The 27,074-nt window shown below is 39.2% G+C and overlaps 2 protein-coding genes and 1 long non-coding RNA gene across 10 annotated transcripts in view; 2 read left to right on the top strand and 1 right to left on the bottom strand.

Annotated features, from left to right (window-relative positions):
* Wdr17 (WD repeat domain 17) overlaps positions 1-1,903 on the top strand; it is an 88,841-nt gene extending 86,938 nt beyond the window's left edge. For all 7 annotated transcript variants that reach the window (XM_034520068.2, XM_034520073.2, XM_034520072.2 and 4 more), the window contains one exon: positions 702-1,903. In XM_034520068.2, the coding sequence (XP_034375959.1) occupies positions 702-821 (120 nt within the window). In that variant the 3' untranslated portion in view covers positions 822-1,903. The remainder of the gene's footprint in view (positions 1-701) is intronic.
* Positions 1,904-11,657: 9,754 nt separating this feature from the next.
* Spata4 (spermatogenesis associated 4) lies at positions 11,658-21,383 on the bottom strand. Its single transcript, XM_034520834.2, has 6 exons — positions 21,156-21,383; positions 20,275-20,404; positions 19,797-19,915; positions 19,466-19,686; positions 15,387-15,503; positions 11,658-11,894 (listed from the first exon to the last, which is right to left on the bottom strand). Exons 1-6 carry the CDS (start codon positions 21,365-21,367, stop codon positions 11,755-11,757), a joined length of 939 nt encoding a protein of 312 aa, XP_034376725.1. The 5' UTR covers positions 21,368-21,383; the 3' UTR covers positions 11,658-11,754.
* Positions 21,180-26,698, top strand: LOC143434615 (uncharacterized). Of its 2 annotated transcripts, none has more exons than XR_013104237.1 (3): positions 21,180-21,300; positions 25,731-25,815; positions 26,019-26,698. It is a non-coding gene; the product is annotated as an uncharacterized LOC143434615 (long non-coding RNA). The 2 variants fall into 2 exon arrangements; XR_013104236.1 differs by lacking the exon at positions 21,180-21,300 and adding an exon at positions 21,463-21,573.
* Positions 26,699-27,074: the final 376 nt, after the last annotated feature.

The following is a 27,074-nucleotide window of genomic DNA, read 5'->3' as shown; positions in this document are numbered from 1 at the left end:
ATAAACCTTAGCATTAAAAAATTACAACTAGAATTTGACAAATTTGGAGCCTAATCAAGAAAATTGGAATTGTACTGCTCTTATGACTTATTGATTTTTTTTTTTTACATCATGCTTTTCCTCTTAAGAGCTAAGACATATTGACTTCTCAAAACTGCTCAGGGTATGCTAATAACTGATGGGTCTAAATTATAGTCTTTCAAGTCATATGACAGAGTATAATTTTAAATCACACACATGTAGAGCAATATGTACTTCTTGTTCTATTGAGAAGGATCTAAGTTTCTGGCTTTAGTTACTTCCCAGTCACACCAATATCAGCTACAAAACTAATAGAATGAAGAGTATCCCAGTCTGTTACTTCACAGTGTGCTTTCATAAAAGAAGTCAGCTTTGCAGCAATTAATAAATTAATAATATTTATTATAATTGATAATGCTGCTGTATACAAAGAATTGGAATTATAGCATAAAGCTATGCTTTAACAGACATGACAGAATACTGGATCATTGAGGTATTTGAAGATGTTTTTACAGTTGGTAGCATTTAAGAAAAAACATACTTTTTTAAATTATATTACTGAATTTTCTATTAGCATTGCCTAACTCTACAATAGTTTCTCAGTGTGGTGATTGCTTCTGAAACTTTAAGTCAATGCTGCAAATTTCTAGTCTCATTTTTTTTCTCAACTCTACACACAGGGTCCTGTGTATTTCTTGGAAGATGGGAAATCGGCTATTTCTTTGAATGATGCTCTGATGTGGGCAAAGGTGAATCCATTCTCGCCTTTAGGAACTGGAATACGACTCAATCCATTTTGACTGAAGATTTTTCTCCAGACTTAGTAGTTTTGTAAAAAGGAAATTTGGGGTATTTATAACCTTCATTTAGGTTGTCTAAGAATAATAGGTTGGGAGGTGGTTTGATATTTGGAGGACATGAGGGAATAATATAAAATTTTGTTAATTTCAAAAATAAAGTATTTATATAATTCTAAAACTTATATAAATTTTTCTCATTGGTAAATAGTATTATTTACATTTAAAGGGAAGTTTTAAATTGAATTACAAAGACTAAATAATCTGCAAAGCAGATAGGCTTCAAGAGACATGGATATCAACAAAATACCATATTGTTAAAACTGTGAAACACATAAAATAGGACATTATATGGATGAGTTTTTGACATATATACTCATATAGAAGTATTTAATGAATATTTAAATATCTTGAAATAACAAAATGAATGGAATAGACAGAAAATTTGCAATTCAACAATCTCTCACATAACCCTTTATAAAAATTAGTTTCAAATAAATTTTTGTTTGTAAATAGGATGCTATTTGAAATATTGAGTATATTTTATAAAATATTTTTATTCATCTGTTATTTATATTTATTCAGAGCATAAAACCGGGAGAAAGGAAATACATGAATCTATTGCAATTAAAATAGAATTATGATTTCAAAATATATGAGATTAATTCACACTAAGTACTTCAATGCTCAAATTGTGTCACTTAAAAATTTATAGTATCACGGGTATTCTGAGCTTTTTTCCTAATATCCACCTATCAGTGAGTATATACCATGTGTGTTCTTTTGTGATTGGGTTACCTCACTCAGGATAATATTTTCTAGTTCCATCCATTTGCCTGCGAACTTCATGAAGTCATTCTTTTTAATGGCTGAGTAGTATCCCATTGTGTAAATATCACTCAAAGTATACAGTCATATAAATATACACGTATGGATATTCTGTGAAATTGCCCATATGTGTCCAGGATCCTGATTTCATTAGAACAACTGACAGTGTTTTGTTTTCCTTATGACAAGAACAATGTATACTTTGGCTTTAAAGCAAATGAATTCTAGAGTAAAAGTCTCACAAATTACTTGTAAAATTTAGCGTTTCATTGTTAGTGAATCAGTAGTAGTCAACTACTATTAAATGCTTATGGTGCTATACCTTCAAGGCATATATGCTTACATTGTTGAAACATGTACTTCAGAGTGAGTATAGCATATATGACTGAGACAGACTGCAACATTTCCTTGCCATCCAGCTCTATACATTTACATATATTACAGACCCCCTTACCTTAGTTAACACAATTGCCATCACTACAGACAAATGGGATGTAGCTCCCTACGAAGATGAGCAGAGGTCTCACTCCTACAAATACAATATAGAGAATAGTTTAACTCATTGTCAGTAAATATAAAGGCCTAAACATTTAATTTGTAAACCCATTCAAAAAAACTTGGAAACTCGATTCATTGGAATGTTCCAGAAAAGTGCTGACTGCTCAGTACTCTGAAATTACTATAAAAGGGGAGAGTGCTTAATAATCAATTCATACAACACATCATAGTATCTTCTATTCGCATGAAAAAGCATTCTGAAATTGAGAAGTTCTGTGGCAATAGGGACTGCTTGAGGCCTCAGAAAAGGTCACCGCTTCTTTTTCAAATGTCCTTAATGAAGCAGTTTCATTTTTTTCAGATATGTCTTAATTAACCATTGTCATAGGTTGACACAAACTCTAGATCTTGAGACCACCCACTGTGCCCGCACTTGCTATTCTTATTCTCTTATTCAGTAGATGATGTGTGGGGTTTGTGGAAGTCAGCCTTGTCAAAGAAAAAAGTAGGAAAGAGAGCCACAGGCTCCTGCTACCCCTTGAAGAGTCCTGACCTACCACACTGGCAAGACACACTGGTACAGGGCAAGACAGACTTCCCCTGTCTTCACTGAACTCCTCACAGCTGACGATATCCCCCCTGACTCCTTCCGGGTTACCTCACTAGGCAGGGCTTCCATTGGAGCATGGTAACAGTGTGGCAAGATAGGACTGGCCAAGGATTTAGTGGCTTGGCATTAGTTCACTGTTTATAAGCTTATGGACTGAGCAGTAAAGTCAGATCAGCACCCTGATGCCAGTCTCCAGAATAGGATTTCCTGGGATTCATCACATGAGTTTGCTGTCTCTCACCCCCACTCCCATCCCTGGTCCTTTCCCCTCAATGATGAAATCTATAAGCTATTTCAAATTTTCCAAAATCTTTATGGATTCCACAGCATCTTGAGAATTTCCTATCCTTAGACTCCTAGCAATAAGTTCATCCAAGAGAGCTAAGAAACTCTGTTTCATTGTTGATCCAAACCAAATCCTTTCCTACAAAAGGTTTTCATAGGTAACTGAGGTGATTGAGAAGCTTTACTTTAATAACTATATTTGATGGCTAAAATGTTATTTTTACAATGTTACATTTCACATTTGTCCCATTCAAATTCATGACAATAGGTCAGTTATCTATATCTCTTCGTGCCATTTGTTTCAATTGGATTTCTTAACTCACATAAAACTAGGTTCTAAACTCATTCCTTAGAATTTGTCAATGTCATCAGGACTCCCTTTATACCCCTAAACATTACTTATTGAAACGTAACATTCAGCAAGAAAGTCTCCAGAGGTAGGAAATCGAGCTAAAATGATCAAGCCTTCAAAAAATATCGAGAAAAAAAGCAGCTAAACATGTTTGGAAACTGATACTCATGTTGTGTGATTCAGTACTAGTAATGTATATCTAGGATGTAAAATAAGACTTTTAATGGCATAGCATTAAAACATAAAAAATTGAAATTGAAGGAAAACTTTGTGTTTATGAACATAAAATTATTAAGTACACATGAAAGAGTATAGGTCTCTCATTATCTCGATATACAATTATGATACCATGTATGGGATCTGAAAGAATAGCTTGATCTGTAAAGCACTTGTCATGTGAGCAAGATGACCTCAGTTCAGTCCCCTTGAACCCATGTCACAAGTGCTTAGAATGGTGGCATAAGTTTGTAGTCCTAACACTGGTGAGGTAGAGATGGCCTGATTCCTGAAGCTTGCAATAAGCCAGGCTAGGCTACTTGACAAGTTCCAGGCCAGTGAGAAACTGCACTAAGGAAAAGAAAACATAAAACTAGGGAAAAAAAAAAAAAAAAAGAAGGTGGATATCATCTTAGGAGGTTAAGCTTTCAGCTTCCATACACATGCACATGGTATGTACTCACATATACAGGAAGGGAAGCCAGGGTTATAAATTTTCTTCTGTACTAAATAGAATGTTGGGGGCCGACTTTTAGCAGAAAGCAGCTATCAGCTTTGCAGCCATCTTGAGCCATATACCCTGACATGTGACTTGGATTACAATAGCCTACAACAGCTGAGCACACTCCGATAATCTTGGTTTAGATACCTTGAGATTAAAGGTCTGTGAGATTAAAGGTGTGAGACTTAAGAGTGTAATTTAGAGATAAGATTTAGAGACAAGACCTAAGGGCATGATTAAAGGTGCTTAGAAGTGAGATATATAAAAGGCAGAGACAGAACAGATCAGAATCAGACACATCAGACATTAGGGAGACAGAGAAGAGAGAATCAGACACAGCAGAGAGAAGACAGGTAGCAGGCACATGGAAGAGAACTTGGAAGAAGTAACTTGGAACTTGGAGGGACTAGGAGCTAGGGACTAGGCACTAGGAACTCAAGACTTAGGACTTAGACTGAAGAATAAACGGGATTGAATTACACTCTGTCTGGTCTGCATTCTTCAAGTCTGTCCTCACTCTCGATCTTGCTGAACCCCGACCATCGGACTGGAGCGGTAGCTTGGATACAGTGGCTGCCCAAACGTGAGTCGGCCCGGGCCTCAACATTTTGCTCGGGCCGCGACATTTTTTGGCCGCCCCAACGTGGGGCTAGTATGGACCCCAACAATAGAAATCTCAATACCAGATCCAAATTAAAAGAAAAGCATGATTTTTCTTACCTACAACTCATTGCCAAAAAAAGGGTCATGTTGCTTATCAGTATTCAAATTGAGGACATTCTTGGAGATAAGCAATACTTTTATATAATCCAATATATAATAAAAATTGCCCATAATAAAATTTTATTAATGAATGTGATGTGTGAACTCAGAACAAATAGAAGCTCACCATCTAATGAGGAATATACAGACTCACCACTCATAACGTTATCCAAAAGAACTCCTATCACAGTGAACTATATTTCATCATACTTTTGAAACTGTGAACAATCTGTAATTTTTCTGCTTTTGTATTTTCAACAGTATCTAGAATAGTTATTAGTAATGTTAGGTCTTCAAGATAGGGTTCTCAAAATGTCAGAGTTGATAGAGGTATTTTAGGGTAATGGCCTTAGTACCACCAGGCCATGTCTTTGCTCAGGGACTTGGTTTTTCTGAGAAAGAAAACCTAAAATATTTCTCAGAAAGCCCTGGTTGGGCACTGTTGATCAGAGCATTCACCCATGACTACAACTCCTGGTCTCCCTGTTAGTCTCTAGTTATTCCAGTGTCTGCAATTTCTACACAAACACACACACACACACACACACACACACACACACACACACACACACACACACACGCACGCACGCCCGCACGCCCGCACGCACGCACATACACACACACTTTCTTAGCTGGATGCTATCTTCTATTTAGATAGCCAAGACATCCTGTCAGGTTCTCATTAAAGCTGTCATTTCTTTTCCAGACTCTGACTTTGTTCAGTGGTTTATGCTGCACTCAATACTTATCTTGATAATCAGTCTCAGTAGCCAGAAAATGGCACATTTTACATTCAAGTTCTCACAGATCTTAACTATCTCCGGTCAACAAACACACTGGGACATGGTCTGAAGTTCCTTACATTCAAGCTTATGTTCTTCATGTTGTCATCTCCCTCACCTATTGCCACCTAACCTCCTCCTCCTCCTCCCCAGGTGTCAACACCTCTCTTGTATCTACCAGTGACTCCCCCAGGTCTGGCAATGATGGAATCTACCCTCTCAGGGAGGTGGCAGGTACTCAAGGCCCTTTCTATGTCCATGATCCTTTCTTTTTATCTGATTGTTCTCAAGTAGAAAAAAATGTCTAAGATTTTTCTCAAATGATCCCACCTGGCATGATCTCCATGTCCTTCTTTAACCCAGCCTTATCCAGGAGGAAAAGGAAAGAGTCTGGGGATGTTCAGGTTCACCTAGATGATTTCCACCAATGACCCTCCTGCTAGACAATTGCTGTCCCTCATGCTGACTCCCACTGGAACTACCAGTTCAATGCAGAAAATCAGTCCCCTGGCAGGGCAGCCTGGGATAAATGATTGTCTGCCTCCTGGCTCCAAAAAGCCTCCCATATAGTGGTTAATTTTGACAAATAGAGAGAGGTTACGTGGATGCCTGTTGAAAACCTTGAAGAATTTCTTGCTAGACTCATAGAGGCTCCTCCATATTTTGCTAAATGAGATTCCAAACTCTTAGGAGGGCACAATACTCACTTTATGTCTCTGTCATGCCATGTCATCAGAAAGAAACTAAAGGGCCTAGCAAAAGGCCTTCAACCCATTTAGAGAGATCTGTTACCTAAGACATTTAAAGTGTTTAATAAAAGGAAGGAGCAGAAAATGACAGAAAAGGCCTTGTGTGATAGAGAGAATTCCAGGTTTCTGGAAGTGACCCTGAAGCCTTCACCTCCAAAGGAGATAGGGCTGCAGAGACCTCTACACAGGGTCTGCTTTAAATGCTACAATGCTGGCCACTGAGCAAAGAACTGTACCTCACCTCATCTGTCACCAGGCACCTGCACCTGATCTGTGGAAGGACAGGACACTGAGGGTTTCACTGTCCCCCTTTGTCTCATCAAGGTAGGTCAATTTCTCAAGTTCCTCCTCCACAAACCAAAGATTGACATGGGCCTGGGATGCCCTACCCCTCTCCTCCCACTGAAACTATGAAGATCCCAGGGAACTGTCCAGATAGTAGGTAAGTCTCTGTCAGTTAATATCCATACCGGAGCCACTTGGTGTACATTTCCCACTTACTCTGGTAAAACTTAAGCTTCTCAGCTCTCTGTTATGGGTGTTGATGACTACCCCAGCACCCTAGGGCTGCTGTCCAAATTCTCTGCTCTCTGTGGTCACCTAATTATGCATTCCTTCCTCACTGGGATTAGCTACCTCAATTAAGTTTATGCATCATCATAGCTAAGCTACAACTCTTTTTATTCAATTAACCCCTTCTAGAGCTTTTCCTTTTTCTGGCCTCTGGGGAGCTACTCCTCCCAGCAACCAAGCCTAATTCCTCAGCTCATGCCCTTTCAGAATCCTTTGTCAATTCCAAGTGGTGGGACACCTCCTCTCCTTCCATTGTCTCCCATTTACCTCCATAGGATCTTACTCTGAGACTCTGCTTTCTTCCCTCTCACCCTTAATATCTTATATCCTTAAAATATAGACAAGGTCTTATACCTATTATGCAATACTTTTTCACTAGTCCTATAAAACCCTGTTCTAAAACCTTGCTCAGAACCACAGGATCATTAACACGGTGGCTCTCCCTATCTACCAGAGATGTCTAACCGGTACATTCTACTTTCTCAGAACCACTCCACTGCTTATTACTTCATTGGCCTCTTCCACTATCACTTTACACCCAGACTCATATAATATCTTTTCCTTTATTCGAGGGGATCCAGACTGGGAACAGTGTCCCAGCTCACATGGACTGTCCTGCCCTAGGGTTTCTGATAATAGCCCTTACTTTTTTGGTCAGGTTCTAGTCACTGACCTCCTTTCTCTTAGCCTGTCACCCAGGGGACATATTCAGTATGTAGATGACCTCCTACTCTGTAGCCACTTGCTCTCCCTGTTACAACAACATACTATTCAACTCCTCAGCTCTTGGAGAGGCAAGGATACATGGTCTCTCTTTCCAAGACTCAACTCTCTATCCATCATGTCAAGTGCATAGGTTTTCTGCTCTCTGCTGGCTCTCCAGCTCATTCTTGATGATCTCAGATCGTACCTGAAGTCTCTTTGTCTTCCCACCACTAAGAATGAGAGTCTCTCCTTCCTCAGAGTTTGAATTCTCAGCTTTGTTCTTCTCACATGTCCCCTCTATGAAGCTGGGGCTAAGGGTGTTATCTGAGACTCAGGACACAACTAAACATGCCTGGAGCCTGCCTTCTCTCACCTCTGAAATACACTCCTACAGGCTCCTGATTTATCTCTCACAGGTCTTTATAAACCATTTACTATCTATACTAATAAAAAGTGGGGAATGGTTCTGGCAGTCTTTGGACAGATGAGAGGACCCACCTTTGACCATGTTACATCTTTCCAAACAGCTATATACAAACATTAGGGGATTGCCACCCTGCCTATGGGCACTAGCAGTAGCCTCCCTTACTAGTCCAAGAAGCTTCTAAACTCATTTTTGAATTCTCTCTCCCTGTCATCTCCTCTCACAGGCTCAAAGACCTAATGCCACTCAAAAAATGTTTCTACGTTAAGTTCCTCTACTTTATCCTTTACCTCCAAACTGCAACTCTTTCAAAACACCTTTCAAAAAAACCTTAACATTTCTCTTGACTTTCACCTCTTATAACCTGGCTATACTTCTTCCCAAAATGGCTACAATTATACAGTCCCACCTATAATCATATGACTTGCTTGCCTTAAAACATAAGAAAATTCTCTATTTCTCCTGTACTATATGCTGATCATACCTAGTTTATAACTTAGAGCTCATCTCTCAGCTCCTCTGACTCCTGTAAAGAAGTCTATGCCACACTAGTCAGATAATCTCCCCATTTACCACCAGACACTACTCTCAAAAGGAAGAGCTCAGAGCCTTTACTAGGGTCCTCATGCTGGCACAAAGCAAGACCATCAACATATACACAGATTCTATATATACATTTGATATTCTATACCACCATGCTATCTATCTGTCAGGAGATAGGCTACCGCATCACCAAGAGAATATCTATTGAAATATGTATTACCATATCTATTGAAATATGTATTACTAATGAGGCTCGTATTCTAAACCAGCTGGAAGCCTCTTATCTTCCCAAACTGGTAATAGTTACTCACTGTTGAGGTCATTAGAACCCTGCCAATGATATAGCTATGGGAAATGATTTCCTTGACAAGACTGCAAAGGACATCAATGAACACCCCTATCATCTTAGTTAGGGTTTTACTGCTGTGAACAGACACCATGACCAAGACAACTTTTATAAAAACAACAATTGTGGCTGGCTGTTCCGGGCACTTCCCGTGTCCCCTTCACCCGTGGAAGAGAGACACGAGAGGTAGTGTTCGGGTGGTTACCACAGCGAGGCTTTATTCGTATAAGCAGAAGTGGAAAAGACCAAAAGACAGGAAGAGGCACAGCTTAAATACACCCTAGAGTGACATGTTCACTTCTGGTTGGCTGTTCACTCATTACCCATAATACGCTCCGGGATGGGCAGTGATTTTTGGCGCGCTTTTGCCTCTTGCACCTGCGCAGTTAGTTGTTTACTAGTTGGGAGGACACGATGTCCGCGCCATCTTGGAATGGCAGATGTATCACCGCTAACTGAGGCTTCCTACAGCTGGCTTACAGGTTCAGAGGTTAGGTCCATTAACACCAAGGCAGGAATATGGCAGCATCCATGCAGGCATGGTACAGGAAAAGCCAAGAGTTCCGCATCTTTTTCTGAAGGCTGCTAGCAGAATACTTGCTACCAGGCAGCTAGGATGTGGGTCTTAATGCCCACACCCACAGTGCCACGCCTACTCCAAAAAAGGTCTTACCTACTCAAACAGGGCCACAACCTTCTAATAGTGCCACTTCCTGGGCTGAGCATATACAAATCAAAGACCCACCTACTCTGCTCCATTTTCTTCTTGGCCCCTTCAAACTTAACTTCTACCTACTCTGAGTCCTAACAAAAAGATCTCCAGGCCATGAGAGCCATTGCAGGTCCCTGGGGCAGGCTTCTTCTACAAAACAAATACTTCTCCTTGATGTTCAGGAAAAGCCTTTCCTTACAGATATGCTCATTCCCTTTCATAGTGGGCCTCGACCTCTTCACTGCTTCCTCCCACCTCTCCTCCTCCACCCCAGCCTTTCTGGTCTTCTTAAGGCCATCCATCAGAAAAGCCCAACCCCTGTACCCAAACTTTCCACAGGGAGCTATGCAACCCCTTCTCTTAATCCACATCATTTTGGGGGTATTCTTTCTAGGGAAGACTGGCAGATTTATACATATTGTTTCCTAATTTAAAAAATTATCTTCTTACTGTGGCAGACATTTTCTCAAGGTGGGTAGAAGCTTGCCCTACAAAGACTACAGAAGTGGTATATCTCCACCTCATGAATATTTTGGTCACATTTGAAATCCCTAAATCTATACAGTCAGATAAGGCCTGGCATTCATCTCTCATGTCACCCAGTTGGTGTCAAGAGCTCTGGCATCTTCCTGTTCCCTACTGCCCTCAATCCTCAGAAAAGCAAAGAAGGCTAATAGATTTACTGACAAAAATTGTCTTCTGAAATTCACCTTCCTTGGAGTCAACTCTCACTTTTTACTCTATTACCTCAAACACATGGCAGGCACCAGCCCCTTTATTCCCTCAGCTCCCTTGAGTAAATGTACTGCTGTCCTATTCTGGAAAACCTACTTTCTCTAGACCGAAGCCAACTCTCTGACTACTTTCTCTTATTCTCAAGATACATTCTCAGTGAACACACAAATTGTGTCTTCATTCAGCTGATCCTATCACCCAGACCACCCCATGGAGGAACTGGGTAGATTTGAAAGTCTGTCACTCACATGCTGTCTACCCAGGACAGATGGCTCTATGTCTTATTACCTTACTACAAGAACAGTTCTAGGCTTCATGGAGTCAAAGACATAGATCTGTCTCTAACAACTCAAATAGACCCTGGATTCTTTCTCCAATTAAGATTCCTGCCATTCAATGGGATTACTAAAGCTCAGAATCTCTTGCTCACCTCCTGTAATGGCTATTCTTGGTTGGCCACCTGGACTACATCCAGAACTAGCTAACACACCAGTGGCTGGGTATGAGAGGTTTTAAATAAATTACTTGAAATGGGTAGATTCATTTTTAATCCCCAAAATTTAAGGTGGTAAGTAAGATATACCTCTATTCTAGATATTTTTGTGTGTGATTGGCTTCCAATCTCTTTAATATGGGCTACATTTTCTACAGACAAGCTAAATATAGAACATGGAAGAAGAAAGCTTTCTCTCTTTGCCTGCTTGTTGTTACTCTTAGTGGCAAATCCTTTCTTCATTGTCCTTAAAGCCTACTTTTACTTACTAATGTTTCTGGCATGTCCTAAAGGTCAGCCAGGTCCTGCCTGGGCCTGGCTTTCCCAGGAGCCTTGATTTTGCTGAGAAACAACAATCTAAACCATTCTCAGAAAATCCCTAATGGCTGCCTGAACATTCTTAACCAGAGCAGTTATACTTGAACACTCTTGACCCTAGAGCCACAATTGGCACCTGAATGCTTCTGATCAGCCTCCCGAGTTCCCATGGTTACCCACCTGGCTATTCCAGTGTTTGAGTCCTCCCACCGTATTTGCCCCCATGGAATCTAACAACTTTTACCAGCTTGCTGCTTTCTTATCCATAGAGTTTGGCTATGTTCAGTGGTTTCTTGATGTACCTACTTACAGCTACCTATTTGTTGAGACACACACACACACACACGCACATGCACACACACGTGTGCGCGCGCACACACACACAAAGCAATGCTTTCTAGATGAATTATGGTTAAGACACCAATTTAAGTTATTTATTATTTAAATACATCCAAGACTGGGTGGGTCCTTATGTACTCAGATTGTGGTAGACATTAGTGACCTCACTTCTTCAAAGCTACTTCCTTCGTGTCCTTTACTGTTTCTTCCACATTTGTCATTGATTTTGCAACGTTCTCACAAGGTTTTCCACTTTGCTTCACATGGATTTCTTTACGTGGATTGCCATCATTGCCTGATTTTGCTGGGACATTTAAAGTAACAAAGAATTAATTTGTGGTTATGAAATAGCTGTACCACAATCACTATTTCTCTAATATTCATAAAGACAATAGCCTCTTCATTTGGTTATAATTAATAAACATAATGTTTAAATCATACATCTCGTGTGTGTGTGTGTGTGTGTGTTACCTCCTCCAAAGGAAGAGCAATGCCTAAAAATACCCAGGATTTATTTTGGTGCATTTGATATGACTCATGTATTTTTAGACATTGCTTCAGAAGGCAGCTGAGCAAACAGAGACATGATTTTGTACTTAGCTTTGGCAAACATGCATGGCTCATAACACAGTTTATAGAGCTCTGATTACTCTGTCTTCCATTCTGGGTGCCCAGGCTCCATTCTAATATGATGGGCAACTAAGAAATACCAATGGCAACTAAGAAATCTATGTTATCCCTTCAGACAAAATTTAGGCAAACAAATACAGAAACTTAAAAGCATAACTTTTTAAAATAGTAGCTTGGTTTTAGTGTTACTTGGGATTTTGTAATCCAGAGAACAGCCTGTAACTTCCGTGAGATTATGACCAAACCTCAACAGGAAAGTTCCTGGAGTGCAGTACTCATTTCTCCTCCTGTTATTAACTTTCAGCTAATGAATTCTGACTTGAGGAGATAGTTTGTATACTTTTCATCAAAAGCAACTGAACTGGAATTACTTAAATACAAACAATAAAATATTGAAAATAGTCTACCTATATTAAATGACCCAAATCAAATTCACAGCATTCCTTGTGTGGCTAGAGTAAGAATCTAAGTAGCTAGAACAGGATTGAGAAACATAAAGAGTGATGGTGTGTGTTAAACATCCCATTCAAATGGCCCTTGTGCAGTGAGGGTATCCTTCCTTAAGCCATTTTGAAAAGGGCATCTGAGAGTCACTAATGGGAACACTGGAGAAAAAGATGACGTTGGATTTGCAGCAGTTCATTTTTCAATGGGAAAGCAAAACATTCATCCTCCATGAAGTGCTTTCTGAAGGAATGAGAACAGGTTGTTTTCATTCCCTTGTTTCTTTTATGTTCTACTTTATGATTGATTTCTTTAGACACAGCACCTCACTATGTAGCTCACACTGCATTAAAACTCTGACTCCTCCTCCCTCACCCTGACAACTGATGGATTTGAAAACAGACAGAAACCACCACGCCTAGTTTGGCATTCAGTTTTTCTAAGTTCTTGGGTGATCCTTTAGAGTGTCACAAAATAAATAACCATAATCAGACATAGCCTTTGGCAATTCAATTTGAATCAAGCCTTTGGGTTTTTGTTTGGTATCTTAATTAGGATGCCTATTGTGAGGAAATGACATGAGCAGAGCAACTTGGGGAGAAAAGGGCTTATTTGGTGCACAGTTCCATATATCAGCTCATCACTAGTAAGAGCAGGAACTCAAGCAGGGCTGGAGCCTGGAGGCTGGAGCTGCTTCAGAGGCCATGGAAGGGTGTTTCTTACTCGCTTGCATCCCATGGCTTGCTCAGCCTGCTTTCTTATAGAACCCAGGATCACTAGCCCACCCCAAGGATGGCACCACACCCCATGGATTTGGCCCTCCCCCATCAAATACTAATTATCAAAAATCAGGCTTGCCTCTAGCCCAATCTTATAGAGGTATTTTCTCAAATGGAGGCTCCCTCCTTTCTGACTCTAGCCTTTGACAAGTTGACAAAAAACCTAGCTAGCACAACACAAACCCTGTTGTAAATTTCTTTAATTAATTAACTCCTGTGTGTTAATTAATTAATTAATTAACTCACTGAATTAATTAATTCACTGTGGGAATGTAGAGGTCCAGGAGTTTGCGTGCTGCCTCTCTTTCTTACACAGGAAGAAAACCATGCTGAGAACCCACTGCTCCCTCCCACCATTTCCCATCCTGAGTCAGATCCAACAGCCATGAGAAAAAAGAAGCAAGAGATGAGGATGGAGCCAAACTCTCCTTGTGGTCTTCGTCCCATTCTATAATTCCTTCCAGTCCTTCTTCCCAGTTCTATACTGTTCCTACTAACAGCCCTACCAAGCTGGAGCCTTTACTACAGTTCTCAATCACATGTAGAAGGCTATGGGAGCTGAAAGACAGATACAATTCTGTCTAGAATCCAAAGAGGAACTCTGGATGTTTTTCAAAGAAGCATCACGAGTCACGTCTGCTGGATTCTAACGTACTAAGTATAGTATGTTACAGGTAGATAGATGATGAGTTGGAGGACTGATGGGCAGCCTCATGTGTGGATATTACAATCTGGGCTCTGAAGAATACTTTGTTCTACAAGGACATCAAACAAAGCAAAACTAAATAATAATAAATAATAAATAATAATAATTTATGAGTTTAAAAAAGAATTGAAATATTTTTAAAAATAGTTACAACACACATTAGTGTATTACAGACTTCCAGAGATCATAATTCTTTTTAATAGATCTATTGAGATTGCTTTGTCATATCTGATGGAAACAAGGAATATTGCCTACCTATTAAAATTAAACACTTCAAGAAACTTGTTCCAACACGAGTAAGTATGTTCTATAATGAACTTGCTACTATTTTAGAACTGTCAGATAAAATACAGAGAACTCAGTAAATGAATATTCAAGATAATCATTATCTTTTAAGTGAAAATGGATAATAAGCAAATACGTTATTCATTGCAGCTAGGTGTGGTGCTAAATGTCTATAACCCAGATATTCAGAAAGCTGGAGGCAGGAAGACTGCTATAAATTAAAAGCCAGCCTGGGCTATAAAACAAGATTGTATCTCAAAACAAAACAAAAATTAATTTTAAAAAGTAAAATAAGAAGAGCCTTGGTTTGGGAGCAATCACCCTTCCCTGAAAAGTAAAAGAAGTCACAACCAGGCAGAAAGCAAGGTGGGCAGGCACATTTGTCCTATGTAGTTTGTCAAAACAAAAACATGAATTTCATCACATGTTCTTGTGTCTACAAAAGCTGTTTCAATTTTTCTAGCCATAAAAAAATGTAAAACATAAAGGCTTTTTTAACTGATTAGCTACACAATAGCTGGGAACAGGCTGACCTTGTTCTGAGGGACTGTGGTTTGTTGTAATTCAGAGGTTTCTATGTTGACAAGGTTAAATTAAAACAAGTGTTGCCTTGTCATTCCGATTCTGGAAAGTCCAGATATCCAAGTGTCTTCCAGTCACCTCTGGACTGGCTCATTCCTCAGATAATACATTCTGAGCTTCGTGAAGCTTTCCGTATTTCAGGCAGATTCGATTGAGGATATATGAGAACTCAGGTGGTTTAGGGAATGTGCGTTGGGGAAGAAGACCTTTGACTATGCCACTCCACTTGTCAAGAAGTAGGAAAGTGCTAAATTAATACCTGGTTGTAAGGTGAAGTTCAAACCAACAGTTGAAGTTATTCTAAAACTTTAAAGGAACAGTCTTAAAAGCTCAGCAGAAAAAAACAAAAAAACTTAAAACCAAAACTTACGTAAAGAAGATACAGCTTTATCCTTTGAAACTTTTGACTTGTATCTGCGCTTATAGCTATGGGCAGGAAGATGGTCGATTGTGATTTCTCCCACTGTCGGTTTGACATCAAACCACCCTATAAAACACAAACACCAAAGGCATTAAAAAAAAATTTTTTTTAACAATCAATAGCTCCATGCTGGGAGTTTAACTCAGATTCTCTGGAAGATCAGCCAGTGCCCTTAACTGCTGAGCCAAATCTCTGTATTCCTGCCCCACTGGTAATTTTGATGAGCAAAGTAGTCATTGTGTTTTAAAATATTACTTTAAAGGTAGTACATTTATGTTTCTGTAGTTTTTTTTTTTTTAATTTTGTTGCTTGTATTTGTTTATTTGAATGTATGTGTTGTGGGGAGGTGGGGCTCCTGAGTACCATGGAAGTCAGAGAAAGGCTTACAGGAATCTACTCCCTCCTTGTGGATCAAGGCCAGGTCATCATGCATTGTTGCACACTTCCTTTCCCACTGAGACTTCTAGATGGCCTGTTGGGAGCCACAGTAAGCATGTCAGTATCTGCCATTCCAAGATGACGGGGACATTGTGTCCTCCCACTAGTAAACAATTAACTGCACAGGTGCAAAGGCAGAAAGCCCGCCAGAGTCACTGGCCAATCCCGAGGCGTAATGTTGGGTGATGAGTGAATAGCCAATCAGAAATGAATACTTCACTCTAGGGTGTATTTAAGCTGTGCCTCTTCCTGTCTTTGCCCCTTCCGAGTTCTTCATGTCTGCTGATACAGATTAAAGCCTCGCTGTGGTGATACCCGAATTCTGCCTCTCGTGTTCCTCTTCCACGGGTGAAAAGGGGACATGGGAGGCGCGCGCAACAATGGCCCCTTCTGTTTTTAATATGGCTTTATTCAAGATCTTATATAAAAAAGATAAACCATAAGTATAATTCATTCCAACAATCTTTTGGGAGAATGAATACACCAGAAGCATCACTACACAGCTCAAAATAAATCACATAGTACCAGCCCTCTAAGCCCTCCACTGCTGCCCAGGGTATCTTAAGAGGACATTGACAACAGTAAGGTAGGTTTACCTATTTCTGATGTCCATGTAAATAAATCATACAGCATCTATTTTGTTTTGCAGATGTGTATTTGCTTTTGGGACAAAATTATTTTCACATTTTCAAATTTATTTTAAACTTATCCTATAAGATGTAGCACTTGAGCATTTTCTCTTAACCTCTAAAGGCCCCTTCCATCCTTGTATTTTATTGTACAGGAAGTTTACCCACTCACCACTCAAGCTCTCAGAGGAAAACAAATAAACAAACAGACAGACAGACAAACAAACAAACCCACCATCAGCAGCATTCCTATAACAATCAACTATCAACTACCAATCGATATCAACTGCTTTGGGGATAGACTTTTTTAAAAAACTTTTATAATCAGAAATACCAAAAACCAAGATGAGCCCAGTGAAATGACTCAACAGGTTGAAAGGTTCAAGTGAAAGGAGAGAACTGATTTCACATAGCTTTCCTCTGATCGTGTGTGGTGTGGTCTGCACACAACCCTAAACACATTCACACACGGGGGTGGGGGGGGGTGCGGGGGGGGGGGGGGGAGGAAGGGAGGGAGGGAGGGAGGGAGAGAGGAGAGCCATTTTTCCTGTTTCTTTGAAAGCCTGACTGTCAGGCAGAGTCAGGTCAGGCTAGGGTCTATTGACAGATTTCCTGGCCTGCTGATGCATGGAACCATAGGATCGGATACACTTGAAGCTCAAAGTGAGGGGCTGAATGCTCTGTCAATCTTGGAGGAAGGAACAAGGAGGAATAGGGAAGCCTCTAGATGGGAACATATATCAAATGTATGTCAGCCATTGTCTCTGCTGGCTTGTGAGTTTACTTCCCATGATACTGTAAAAGTATATAACGCCTATGAGAATTAAACTCGAGGCTGCTGAAGGAATGACTGGAAAGCCCTCCCAATTTCTAAGCTTTGTCTCTGAGTCTTATTTTCAGGCTTTGCTATAATCCTCATGTCCCCCCTCAAAGGACTGCTCGATTTTGTACCTGCTGGACTGATACAATACACACAAACACACACACATACATACACGTACATAGACACACACATACATACATACATACACACACACATATACATACACACATTCAAACATACTCACTCACACACTTGCAAAATGAAAAATACAAATCAACCAGACTTGAGTATCAATTATTTAAAGAGGGAGAAAAGTGATCATGGCTGTATGAAGGTGTGTTAATATATATATACATATACATATATATAGATATAGATATAGATATAGATATATAGAGAGGAATAAAGAGTGACTCTTAAATGAAATAAGACATTCAGTAGGGCCTGGTTGCTTCTTTTAAAAGTAACCTAGCTGGGATGTGGAGACTCATGTCTTATCCTCCTAGCTTTTGTTTTTATTTGGTTGTTTTGTCTTTTTGTCTGTTCTTAAGAGAGAGAGTAGGAAGGTATAGATCTGGGATTTAGAAAAGTAGGGAGGATCTAGGAGGGGATGGGGGAAAACTGCAATTAGGATATATTCTATGAAAAGAACCATTTTCAGAAAAATGGGATGGAAAACATGGAGAAACTAGGGAGAATTGAGAGAGAAGAACTATATCAGAATATGCTGTAAGAACAATACTTTTCAATAAAAGAAAAAATAAAGTTTCTCTGAAAAACAAAAAAAATTAAAAAAAAACCACATAGAAAAGAAAAAAGACATATTGTATAAGGCATACATGTATGGGGACATAACTACATGATAATGGACTTGTCTAGAATATATAAGGCCCCAGACTCAATCGCTCATACAACACATGCACAATATGCAAACACAAGTGTGTCTATGTGTGGTTAAAATTGAGAATAACATGATAGTGCACATAGCTTAAATCTATTTTAATAGAGGAAACTTTCAACAAAAGCAGGAAGGCATCGGTTTCCGTGGATGGAGGGTGTGGTGAGCTCAGTCAAGAAGGGGAGGTGTTGGTAATAATCCACTTCTTAAACTCTATCGAGATGCACAAGTGCCTAATGCCAGCACCAGCTTTTAAAATTGTTCGTGTATTATATACAATGAATGTATAGTACATTTTGCAGCAAAATTGTAATGTTTAAAACATTCACATTTTGAATATAAAATTCTGCAGAAGGATTTATGACTTGTAGTCTTCATTTGCTCACAAAGTCATGAATAGGATCAGAGACCATAGAAGAAGAAGGTCAAAGAAGAGGAACAATATAATATAGGCGTCTGGAAAATGAACACAGAAAGGGTAGACTAAACCCCACACTGCATTCGCCTGTGGGCTATCCAAATAGCCCTAATAGGGAGAAAAATTCAAGGTGCAGCCTTCCACCTTCCAGATACCATGGAAAAAATGGCTCTTTCCTTCAGAAAATGTAGTTGAAAGGAAGAAACATTCTAATGGCATGCATGTTTCTTGAATAGTTGGTAGGCTATAGAAATTCTGTTATCTATGTGGGAAATATGGGCAGTGGATAAGATATATGATAAATAAAAAGAAATAAGCAAAAACGGAGCTAATGGTAAAGACAGAATACCACTTACACTTACTTTCCCACCTGCCTGGGACAACCGATGGGCATTATGACAAGAGTTTAAGATGACTTTGGGCGAGCCTTTGGAAACCTGCCCTTCCATCCACATGCCAACAAATATACTGTGGCTAAAAAGATCTCTGGCCATTTTATTTCTTCCCAATAGCATCCAAAGTGATTGGTGATAATCTAAGTTTTTCCCAACACCTTAAGAATCACTTTAGTCAAATCTTCCAGCTCTCTTGAGTTACAGTTGATATGTGTTTTCTGTAAAAGTTTAATGAATAGACTGATAACTTTAAAAAAAAAATCAGTATCTATCCCTTTGTAACTTGTGCTTCTACAAAAGGAATGGGCTGAAAAGTAATCCAATTCAGTGATAATAAATCACTTTACTGTATGACTTTCTTTCATTTCAGCTTAGGAACAGCGTTTTTGATTTCCAACGCACTCACCTGTCTCCAGGGAAGGCTTACCTGGATTCAATTTTCTGCTTAATTTTCTCTGCAGCATTTGCAAAAGGATGAGGAATTCTATCTTGAGTTCATTGCTGAGCATATTAGGATTGCTTAGTAGTTCCGATAACCTAATGTTATTTTTAATAGACTTGGATACTGTAGTCCTGGGAACCAGGGGCAAACGCATTTGGTAACTATAGTCTGTGAAATTAGCGTAATCTTCCTGGACACTTCTAATTCTGGAAACAAGAAAGAAAATATTGTAGGCAAACTATGTCTTAGTAGCAAGCCTTGTATCATCAAAAGTTTACATTACGTAATGCTGTTGGAAAAATCTCAAACTACTTACTCTTTATGTGTTAATAAAGTGTAAATCTCCTGAATCAGTATTTCAGGCACCCCAGCCTTACAGTGAATCGTTCCATGGATTAGTTCTTTAGGAAGTTTAAATTTTTTTTTCGCAAGAAACTTTAATAGAAAGAAAATATTTCATCATCAGAAGTTCTAAGAAAATAATCAAATGCTATGAATTTACTTCAATGGACTCTTTTCTCTTTTGAACTAATTCTTTATGTTAATTATCAACATTCACTATTATTTCTTCAAGAAAGCCACAATTATATACCACACTAATTGTTATACACTAAATTTCATACTTTATAGTTTTGTATATATAAACAACTAGAATTTGACTAATCAGTTATATCCTAGACTTGACATAGTCTCTCTCCTCTCTCTCCTGTCTTTCTGTTTCTTTCTCACACAGAGATATAGTATACTCTCCAAATAAAACTTCACAGTAAACTCTTGACAATATGGTGCTTTACCTTCTCTATTTGTGCCCAGTTATCCAACTTGACTTTTAAGGAGGTACCATTTTCAAAGGATGATAATCGAAGGTCCCAGGGGTAATATATACAGAATATCTCTGCAACTAGGTAGCCATTTGAAAAATCCCTGATACATAATAAGGAAACGGGGAAAAGTGTAGTTAAGATAATTATATAATTAATAGTTAATATACCATATTGACAAACTATCTGGAAAAACTTGTGTCAGTTCATTTCTCTGAGAAGGACTCTCAGTGGGAAAGCAGTTTGCTAAAATTACTAAGGCTTTGGTGTTCATTTAATGAATCCTCCTAATTATTAGGTTTAACAACCGTTGCCAAGTGATTTAAAGAAAGTGATTTATTGAAAGTTTCATAGATGTTTGAAAAACCCAATACTGGCATTATTAGTTTTCCTGCAAAAGATCTATGGTTTTCATTTTTATGGAATTTTGTTCATTCCATAGTAACAGCCAGTTATATTCACTGTAGTTTCCGTTAAACGGCAGCTTTTAAAAATCTCCGGTAACTAGATACATTTTCTACAGGAGGGTAAACTGATCCTTAATACAAACAAAACAAAAACCTTGTCTTATGTAATTGTCAAAGCATTCCGGATTAGCTTAACTCTACAATTTAATGATCAGATGAATGGAATCAATGAACAGAATGTTACATGTTTTTCTGGAGTTTCCTGTCTTGATACGTTTGCCTTGTGGCATGAGTGAGCAGGGACGTGGGTGGGGAGGAGTAAAAGCCGAGGCCAAGGCTGCTAATTCCAGGCTTAGGGGAGCCTGAACTGAGTTTGTAGGTCACCTAGGGGAGTGTGAGATCTGGGGAGGAGAGGGTGAATCACTGTGCCCTGCCTGGCTTCAGCACCTGGTGACATTCCTGGGGAAGAAGCTGAGATCCAAGCCCTGGAGCCAGCGCAGGACAGAACGACTCAGGCGGGAGCTCCTCGGAGGATGTGGATACACCAGACATTTCTTAGGCTTCTTTCCGGCAGGAACTGCTGGTGGTGTAGGTAAGGTTGTCTTGGATGATTCTGCCGGCTGTGGTAAAGACTCTTCTGTCTGGCCGGCGGCAGCCATGGTGCTTTGTGAGGTTTCTATGACAACAGACCTGATAAGGGTGGGGATGGAGGCCTTAATGTAGAGGGGCGGGGCTTCGGCCTCCAAGAAGGCTCTTTGTCAGTAGTAAAGTTTAGGATGTGACTCAAGGTATTGGGGTCAGTAATCTCTGGATCCATTGAATCTTAACAGTCTGAGGAACTTAACATGAAGACAGAGCTTCAAGTGTAAGTTGTTGGCTTCAATTGCACTATGTTGAAAAATCTTTCTTTCACAAGACTTTTTTTTGTGTGTGTGCAAGGAGATAAGAATGGATCGATTTGCATTTTCCTACATGCTGACCTCCAGTTCAGCCAGCACCACCAGTTGAAAATGCTGCCTTTTTTCCACTGTATGGTTTTAGCTCCTTAGTCAAAGATCAAGTGACTATAGGTACGTGGGTTCATTTCTGCAAGAACCTCAACCTAGAACTGACCTTAATACATGCATGTAATCAAAATGGTATAAAAGCATAAAGAAGGAAGGGGGTGGCATCTGTATTGTAAATAAATAAAATATCCAATAAAAAAACTTTCTTTTTATATCCCAGTTCACAAATTTTATATTGTATGTATTATTGTCTACCAGCCAAAGGCCATTGTTCAATAAAGCATTTTTTAAAAAAAAAAATGTGAGAGAGCTCTAGAAGACAGTGAAAGTTGTTTGGGGGCGGGGTGTGGGGAAGAGCATGGGAGATAGAACTGAAAACCACAAAAATTTTGTTTTAAGAAGAAAACAAGACTTTAAACTTTATCATACTTCCTTAATGATTATATAAAATGTACATTAAAGTCACAGAGTATTTTAAAACAATTTATAGATTACATTCGTATACTTCAGTATATCCTGGGATGTATAATTTCATTCAACAAATGTTTACTGAGATTTTCTTCTGTGCCAGTAACTGACGTAGACATTTTTATTTTATTAGTGAGTGATGTAGAAAATGAAAAATCATTACAAAGTAGTCATAGGCAGTTGCAAATTAAATAGCTATGCAGGAAGATAATGGTAATCCCTTAAAATCTCCAAAGCAAGAATATATTCAATGTTGAATATGAATACATATCCCACATGTAAACATGGGCTGGATCTTGGTGGTTCTATGTAATATTTTATTGAATGTCTATTTGTATATTTGATCATTTATAACATTGACTAATGTGACTTTGTATATGGTTAAAATGAGGGCTGGGGTGACAACTCAGAGGATTGAGACTTGCTACTAAACCTCATTCCTTTATTTTGTTCAATGGAAGAGTAAGAAAACCAACTTTTGACAACACATGAACACATGGCACAAAATTGCCCATACAGACACACACATTAAAAAATGTAATTCTTAAAGAGTAGACATGAGAGAAATGACGTAGTATGTTTTCTCTTTGCCCAGTGATATGTCATATCAATGACTCATTTCTTTAATGAGTGCTTTTAAGAAGTGAAGTAGATCATCGCTGTCCATTGTTAGTAGTTCCTACTTTCATAGGACCAATGTGTGATCCTCTCTGTCGTGTTAGATAACACTGATATGGGCTCTACCACTGTGGGAACTCCTTAGGAGAGGTACAGATATATTTATATAAGTGAAAAAATCACCTTCACTGACAAGTGCTGCCATGCTAGTATCTGAAGAACTAGCTGCTTCCTGATTGTTGGACTAAGTTAGTGTTGTATCTTAAATGCAAGTGATTTAATAAACACACGCATGTGCGCGCGCGCACACACACACACACACACACACACACACACACACACTGCTGAGTTTGTTTTTCTTAGAAGTACATATATTCTAAGTGTTGCAAGTCTAGAAGGAAAAGGTACCTGTCAGTTGGGAGCCAAGGAATACCAATACAAATTCACACAAGAGATTTATTGGGAGGGAAAATCCCGGGATGATGGCTGCCTATGCATCTGTGAAAAGACAGCAAGGGATTTAATAATACAGAGAGATTTATGTAGATTTTTTTAAGGGGTGGAGTTTTCCAGGACCAAGACTTTCAGGGTGAGGATCTGTGAGATTCCAAGTCCTGAGCTTGAGATGCTTAGTGATTGGAGGGTTTTTTTCTCACCCCTCTTTTCCTACATCAGGCCCATGGGACAAAAATGGAAGACAGTCCCTGCTGTAGACAGATTTAGCTAAAGTATCATCACCACAGAGCCACTTGGGGAGACTGGAGAGGAGGTACAGGCATAGCTGTGGAAGCTCCTATGGTGTTACCTCACTGGACTGAGGCAGTGGCAATCCCTGCAGCTCACCACTCCTGAACTAAGTATATGATTTCAAAACTGGCCACTTTGCATTGGATAACCAATAAAGGGGTTCATCCTTGGGTAAAGCTAATTTTATCTCAACACTTAGAAGTTTCCTGTAGTTCTTTGTCTAGGTCTGGGGACTCCATGAAATTTTCAATTTTCCATGTTAACATGTCCATAGATATTTCCACTGTTTTATGAATATTGGGAAATCAGTAACCCATTAGGCTTACAGAAAGTATTTATGCATGATGACTCACACAAGATTTGGTTGCTAAAACCTACAGGTGCAAATTAACTCTCCACTGAGGATTAATTCTGGAGTCTTACTCTGAAGCTAGAATTTTATTTCTATAATGTGTCCATTGTTAAGTATATGCATCTCTGGTACAACATACTTTCTATGCTGCTAAGCTAGGATTCTCACATCTCTTTTGCTAAACATGGGTAAACTCTGCTAATAATGGAGACTGAAAAACCCAGGAGGCTAGAGGAAGAGAGGCTGGATTTGCTTGGTCCTCCTTTGCTTGCTAGTCATTTCCATGTTGCCATAACAACATAGCCTTACTTGGCACTGGCAATTGCTTCCTGTATCCAAACCAATTTTTCTTTCTTTTCCTTTATTTTTTCCCCACTCTTTTCTGGTTTGATCATACTCTCACAGGGATTTGAGAAACCATTCTCAAGTAGTCCTGAGAAGTTTGAGACCCAGATTTTGTTCTCAGATGGTCCCCTGGAGTCCCTGCAATATAGCACTAACAACAGGCAATCTCTGCTCAGAATTCTGAGTTTATAGAGCTTCACCTCCAAGCTCCAGGCTGTTTTAACTTCAGCATCCACAATGCTGTTGGTAATGCTTCCAGAAGCATCAAGAGCAGTAGTAATTTGATGTTCCTGTTTTGCTCACTCAGTTTTTAAGCACCTGCTTACTACACTTCTTACATTAGGTTCTCTCAGGGATTGGTACACAGAACAACTTCTCTTTTCTGAAAGGATGCTGACTGATACCTGAAGAAAAGATTTCCACTATTACTAGTTCACCTACCTTTTACTAAGGCATCTAAGAAACTAGCTACTTCCTGTTCGTTGGATTGTTAATATTTTAAGTGTTGGAAGACAATTTCCTGAGTTCAACCATCTCAGGAACAAGTTCCATCTTGCTAGCAGTGCCAAGAATGAGTTTATGTTCTCAGGACCCAGAACATATCCTGTCCTACTTGCTCAGGTTTTCATGTTTGTCTGTCAACCAGTAAAGGATATAAAGAGGGAAGTTTCCGTTATCCCATTATCTAAACAAAGGCACATAAATAGTGAATGAATTATTGCTTGTCTTGACTTAATTGACTACAAGCAGCTTGCCTACTCTTTGTTCACTGATCATTCTAAATTCCAGAGTTCAGGAAGGAATCTGACTGCAGATCAATTGACTGCAGAATCAATACTCTGAAAACAGGTGATCAGAATAAGACCTAGACAGCAACGTTAATTTCCTTGCTTAACCCCTTGTGTCAAAATATGATTGGCCAATGCAATAGTTCACCCTGCTTCTACCTCTACTTACATTCCCATCCTATAAAAAAGGTACAATCTCACTTCATGGATGTGGTGCAGATTCCATAATGGATGCCTCCCTGCCAGTCCAAAAAAAAAAAAAAAATGGAGTTTTCCTCACTTCCACCCCAAATCAACAGTGAGCCCCTTGAGATGTGACTTCTCTAAGAGCTGTAATGGGATATTTCTAGCTCCTTGATGTGCAGCTTTCAGAGCTGTAACATTTAAAGTATAATATCATAAATGCAGGGAATAGTGTGACCATCCATGAGATGTTACAATCTCATAAATCTCTGCTGAGCTTAGGGGCAGAGGGCAAACATCTTTGTGCCCTCACTTGAATTAGGTCAACAAATGGGGTATGATTACTGGATCCCTCCAAGAAAAACTCTTGGAAAAGAGTTTTATTTGGAATCACTGAGAACAGTTCACTTGTATAACATTAAAGGTTACAATAAGAGACAATGCTGTTAAGCCCTGTGAATGGTGTGAGGGTTTTGTTTCTTTCTATGGAGTTTTTATTTTCTGTTTTCTGTAGAGACCATCTAAAGAGAATTACCCTGTTTTGTGGATCCTGCAGAAGACTCCAAACTCTGGGAACAGTTAGAATACACTTCTTAAGGGTGATTATAAGATTTAATTGTTTAACTTAATTATTTCAGTCCCTCAAATGATATTAGAAGGTTGAATAATTTGAAGCTAATATGTCTAGAAATTCATTCATCTACTCATAAAATGAGTTACTCTACCATGTCCAGGTAGAGGCACATCAGAAGCACTATTCACAATAATATTTGAAAATATATCCCTCCTTTTGTCTACACAGATGAAACTGGATAATGTTGACTAATGGCTATTGACTTCTCAGCCAACATGTGCGAGTCTTAGCTGCTGGACCTGGAATCCAAGGACCTGAAAGAATGGGGCAGACTACAGTGTGTTGCTGCAGACAATCTCACTTTTGCTTTGGTGTACTTTTAGACATGAATATAGCCAAGAAAGCAATGATCCAAGGAAGGTTGTTTGAGTTCAGAAAAACAGAATAAAAAAAAAAAAACACATGTAAATAAACATTAGTAAGCACATGGTAAATATTATCAGAGTAGTCTTTTCCAAGAATTTTCTGAGTACAGACCAATTTAAACATAATTGTTTGGCATGCACTAATTGATTATATCTGGGAAAGCATGACAGCAAGGCTGAAAGCCATAGAAGGTTCGGGGTATAATGACTAGATTGGGTTCTATAGCTATACTCTGAGATCCAACAAGAATAAACATGTCTTATAAATTGAATGTAAAAGTTTGTCACAGAAGGCATGAAATAAAGTCCAAGAACATCCCAGAAAACAAAACTCACTTGAGGTATAAGGCCCTCTGCTCCTTTTCCTGAAGCTTCTCTCACAGTTCCCCAAGGCATTGCTCACCATGGGTCATTCTTTTCCGCCTGTGTTCCAACAAATGGCAAATCAGCTCTAAGTGGAAGACACTATAATGAGCTATAACTGTCATGTTACAAATGAAAACTCCAGTGGGAATAAATATCTTTCTTTTTCTTAACTATACAGAATTCCCAATTGTGTTTTTAGAAGAGTGAACCAAGCGCTGTAGAGTGGCCAAAGCTAAGCTATTGGATCTTGTATTGTTGGAGGGCTTCCGGGCAAGATAGCTTGGGGTTTTATAATAAAGACAAAACATGGAGATATCTGTAAAGTCTAAAGCTTTTGGCCTGTTTTCTGGGGCAGTTCCTCAGCTAGTCCACCACACTCAACCAGAATTCCCTGCCACAGGGTCTTTCCATGTAGCTCTCTCTCTCTCTGTTCTACCTCTCTGCCCTGTGCCCTTTCTGCAACCACTTCCCTGTTTTTCTCTTCCTTTCTCCT

This window comes from Arvicanthis niloticus, chromosome 16 (genome assembly GCF_011762505.2).
Source record: "Arvicanthis niloticus isolate mArvNil1 chromosome 16, mArvNil1.pat.X, whole genome shotgun sequence".
In the NCBI taxonomy this organism is placed as follows: Eukaryota; Metazoa; Chordata; class Mammalia; order Rodentia; family Muridae; genus Arvicanthis; species Arvicanthis niloticus.
Note: the sequence above shows the minus strand (reverse complement) of the source record. Positions and strands in the feature narration are given on the sequence as shown.

Coding starts and splice junctions, on each gene's coding strand:
- Spata4 (XM_034520834.2), bottom strand. CDS start 21,367: ATGGCTGCCGCCGGCCAGACAGAAGAGTCTTTACCACAGCCGGCAGAA. Junction 20,405..21,155: donor TTCCCCAGGAATGTCACCAG/GTGCTGAAGCCA, acceptor ATTATGTATCAG/GGATTTTTCAAATGGCTACC. Junction 11,895..15,386: donor TAAAGCTGTATCTTCTTTAC/GTAAGTTTTGGT, acceptor TAAATGTCCCAG/CAAAATCAGGCAATGATGGC.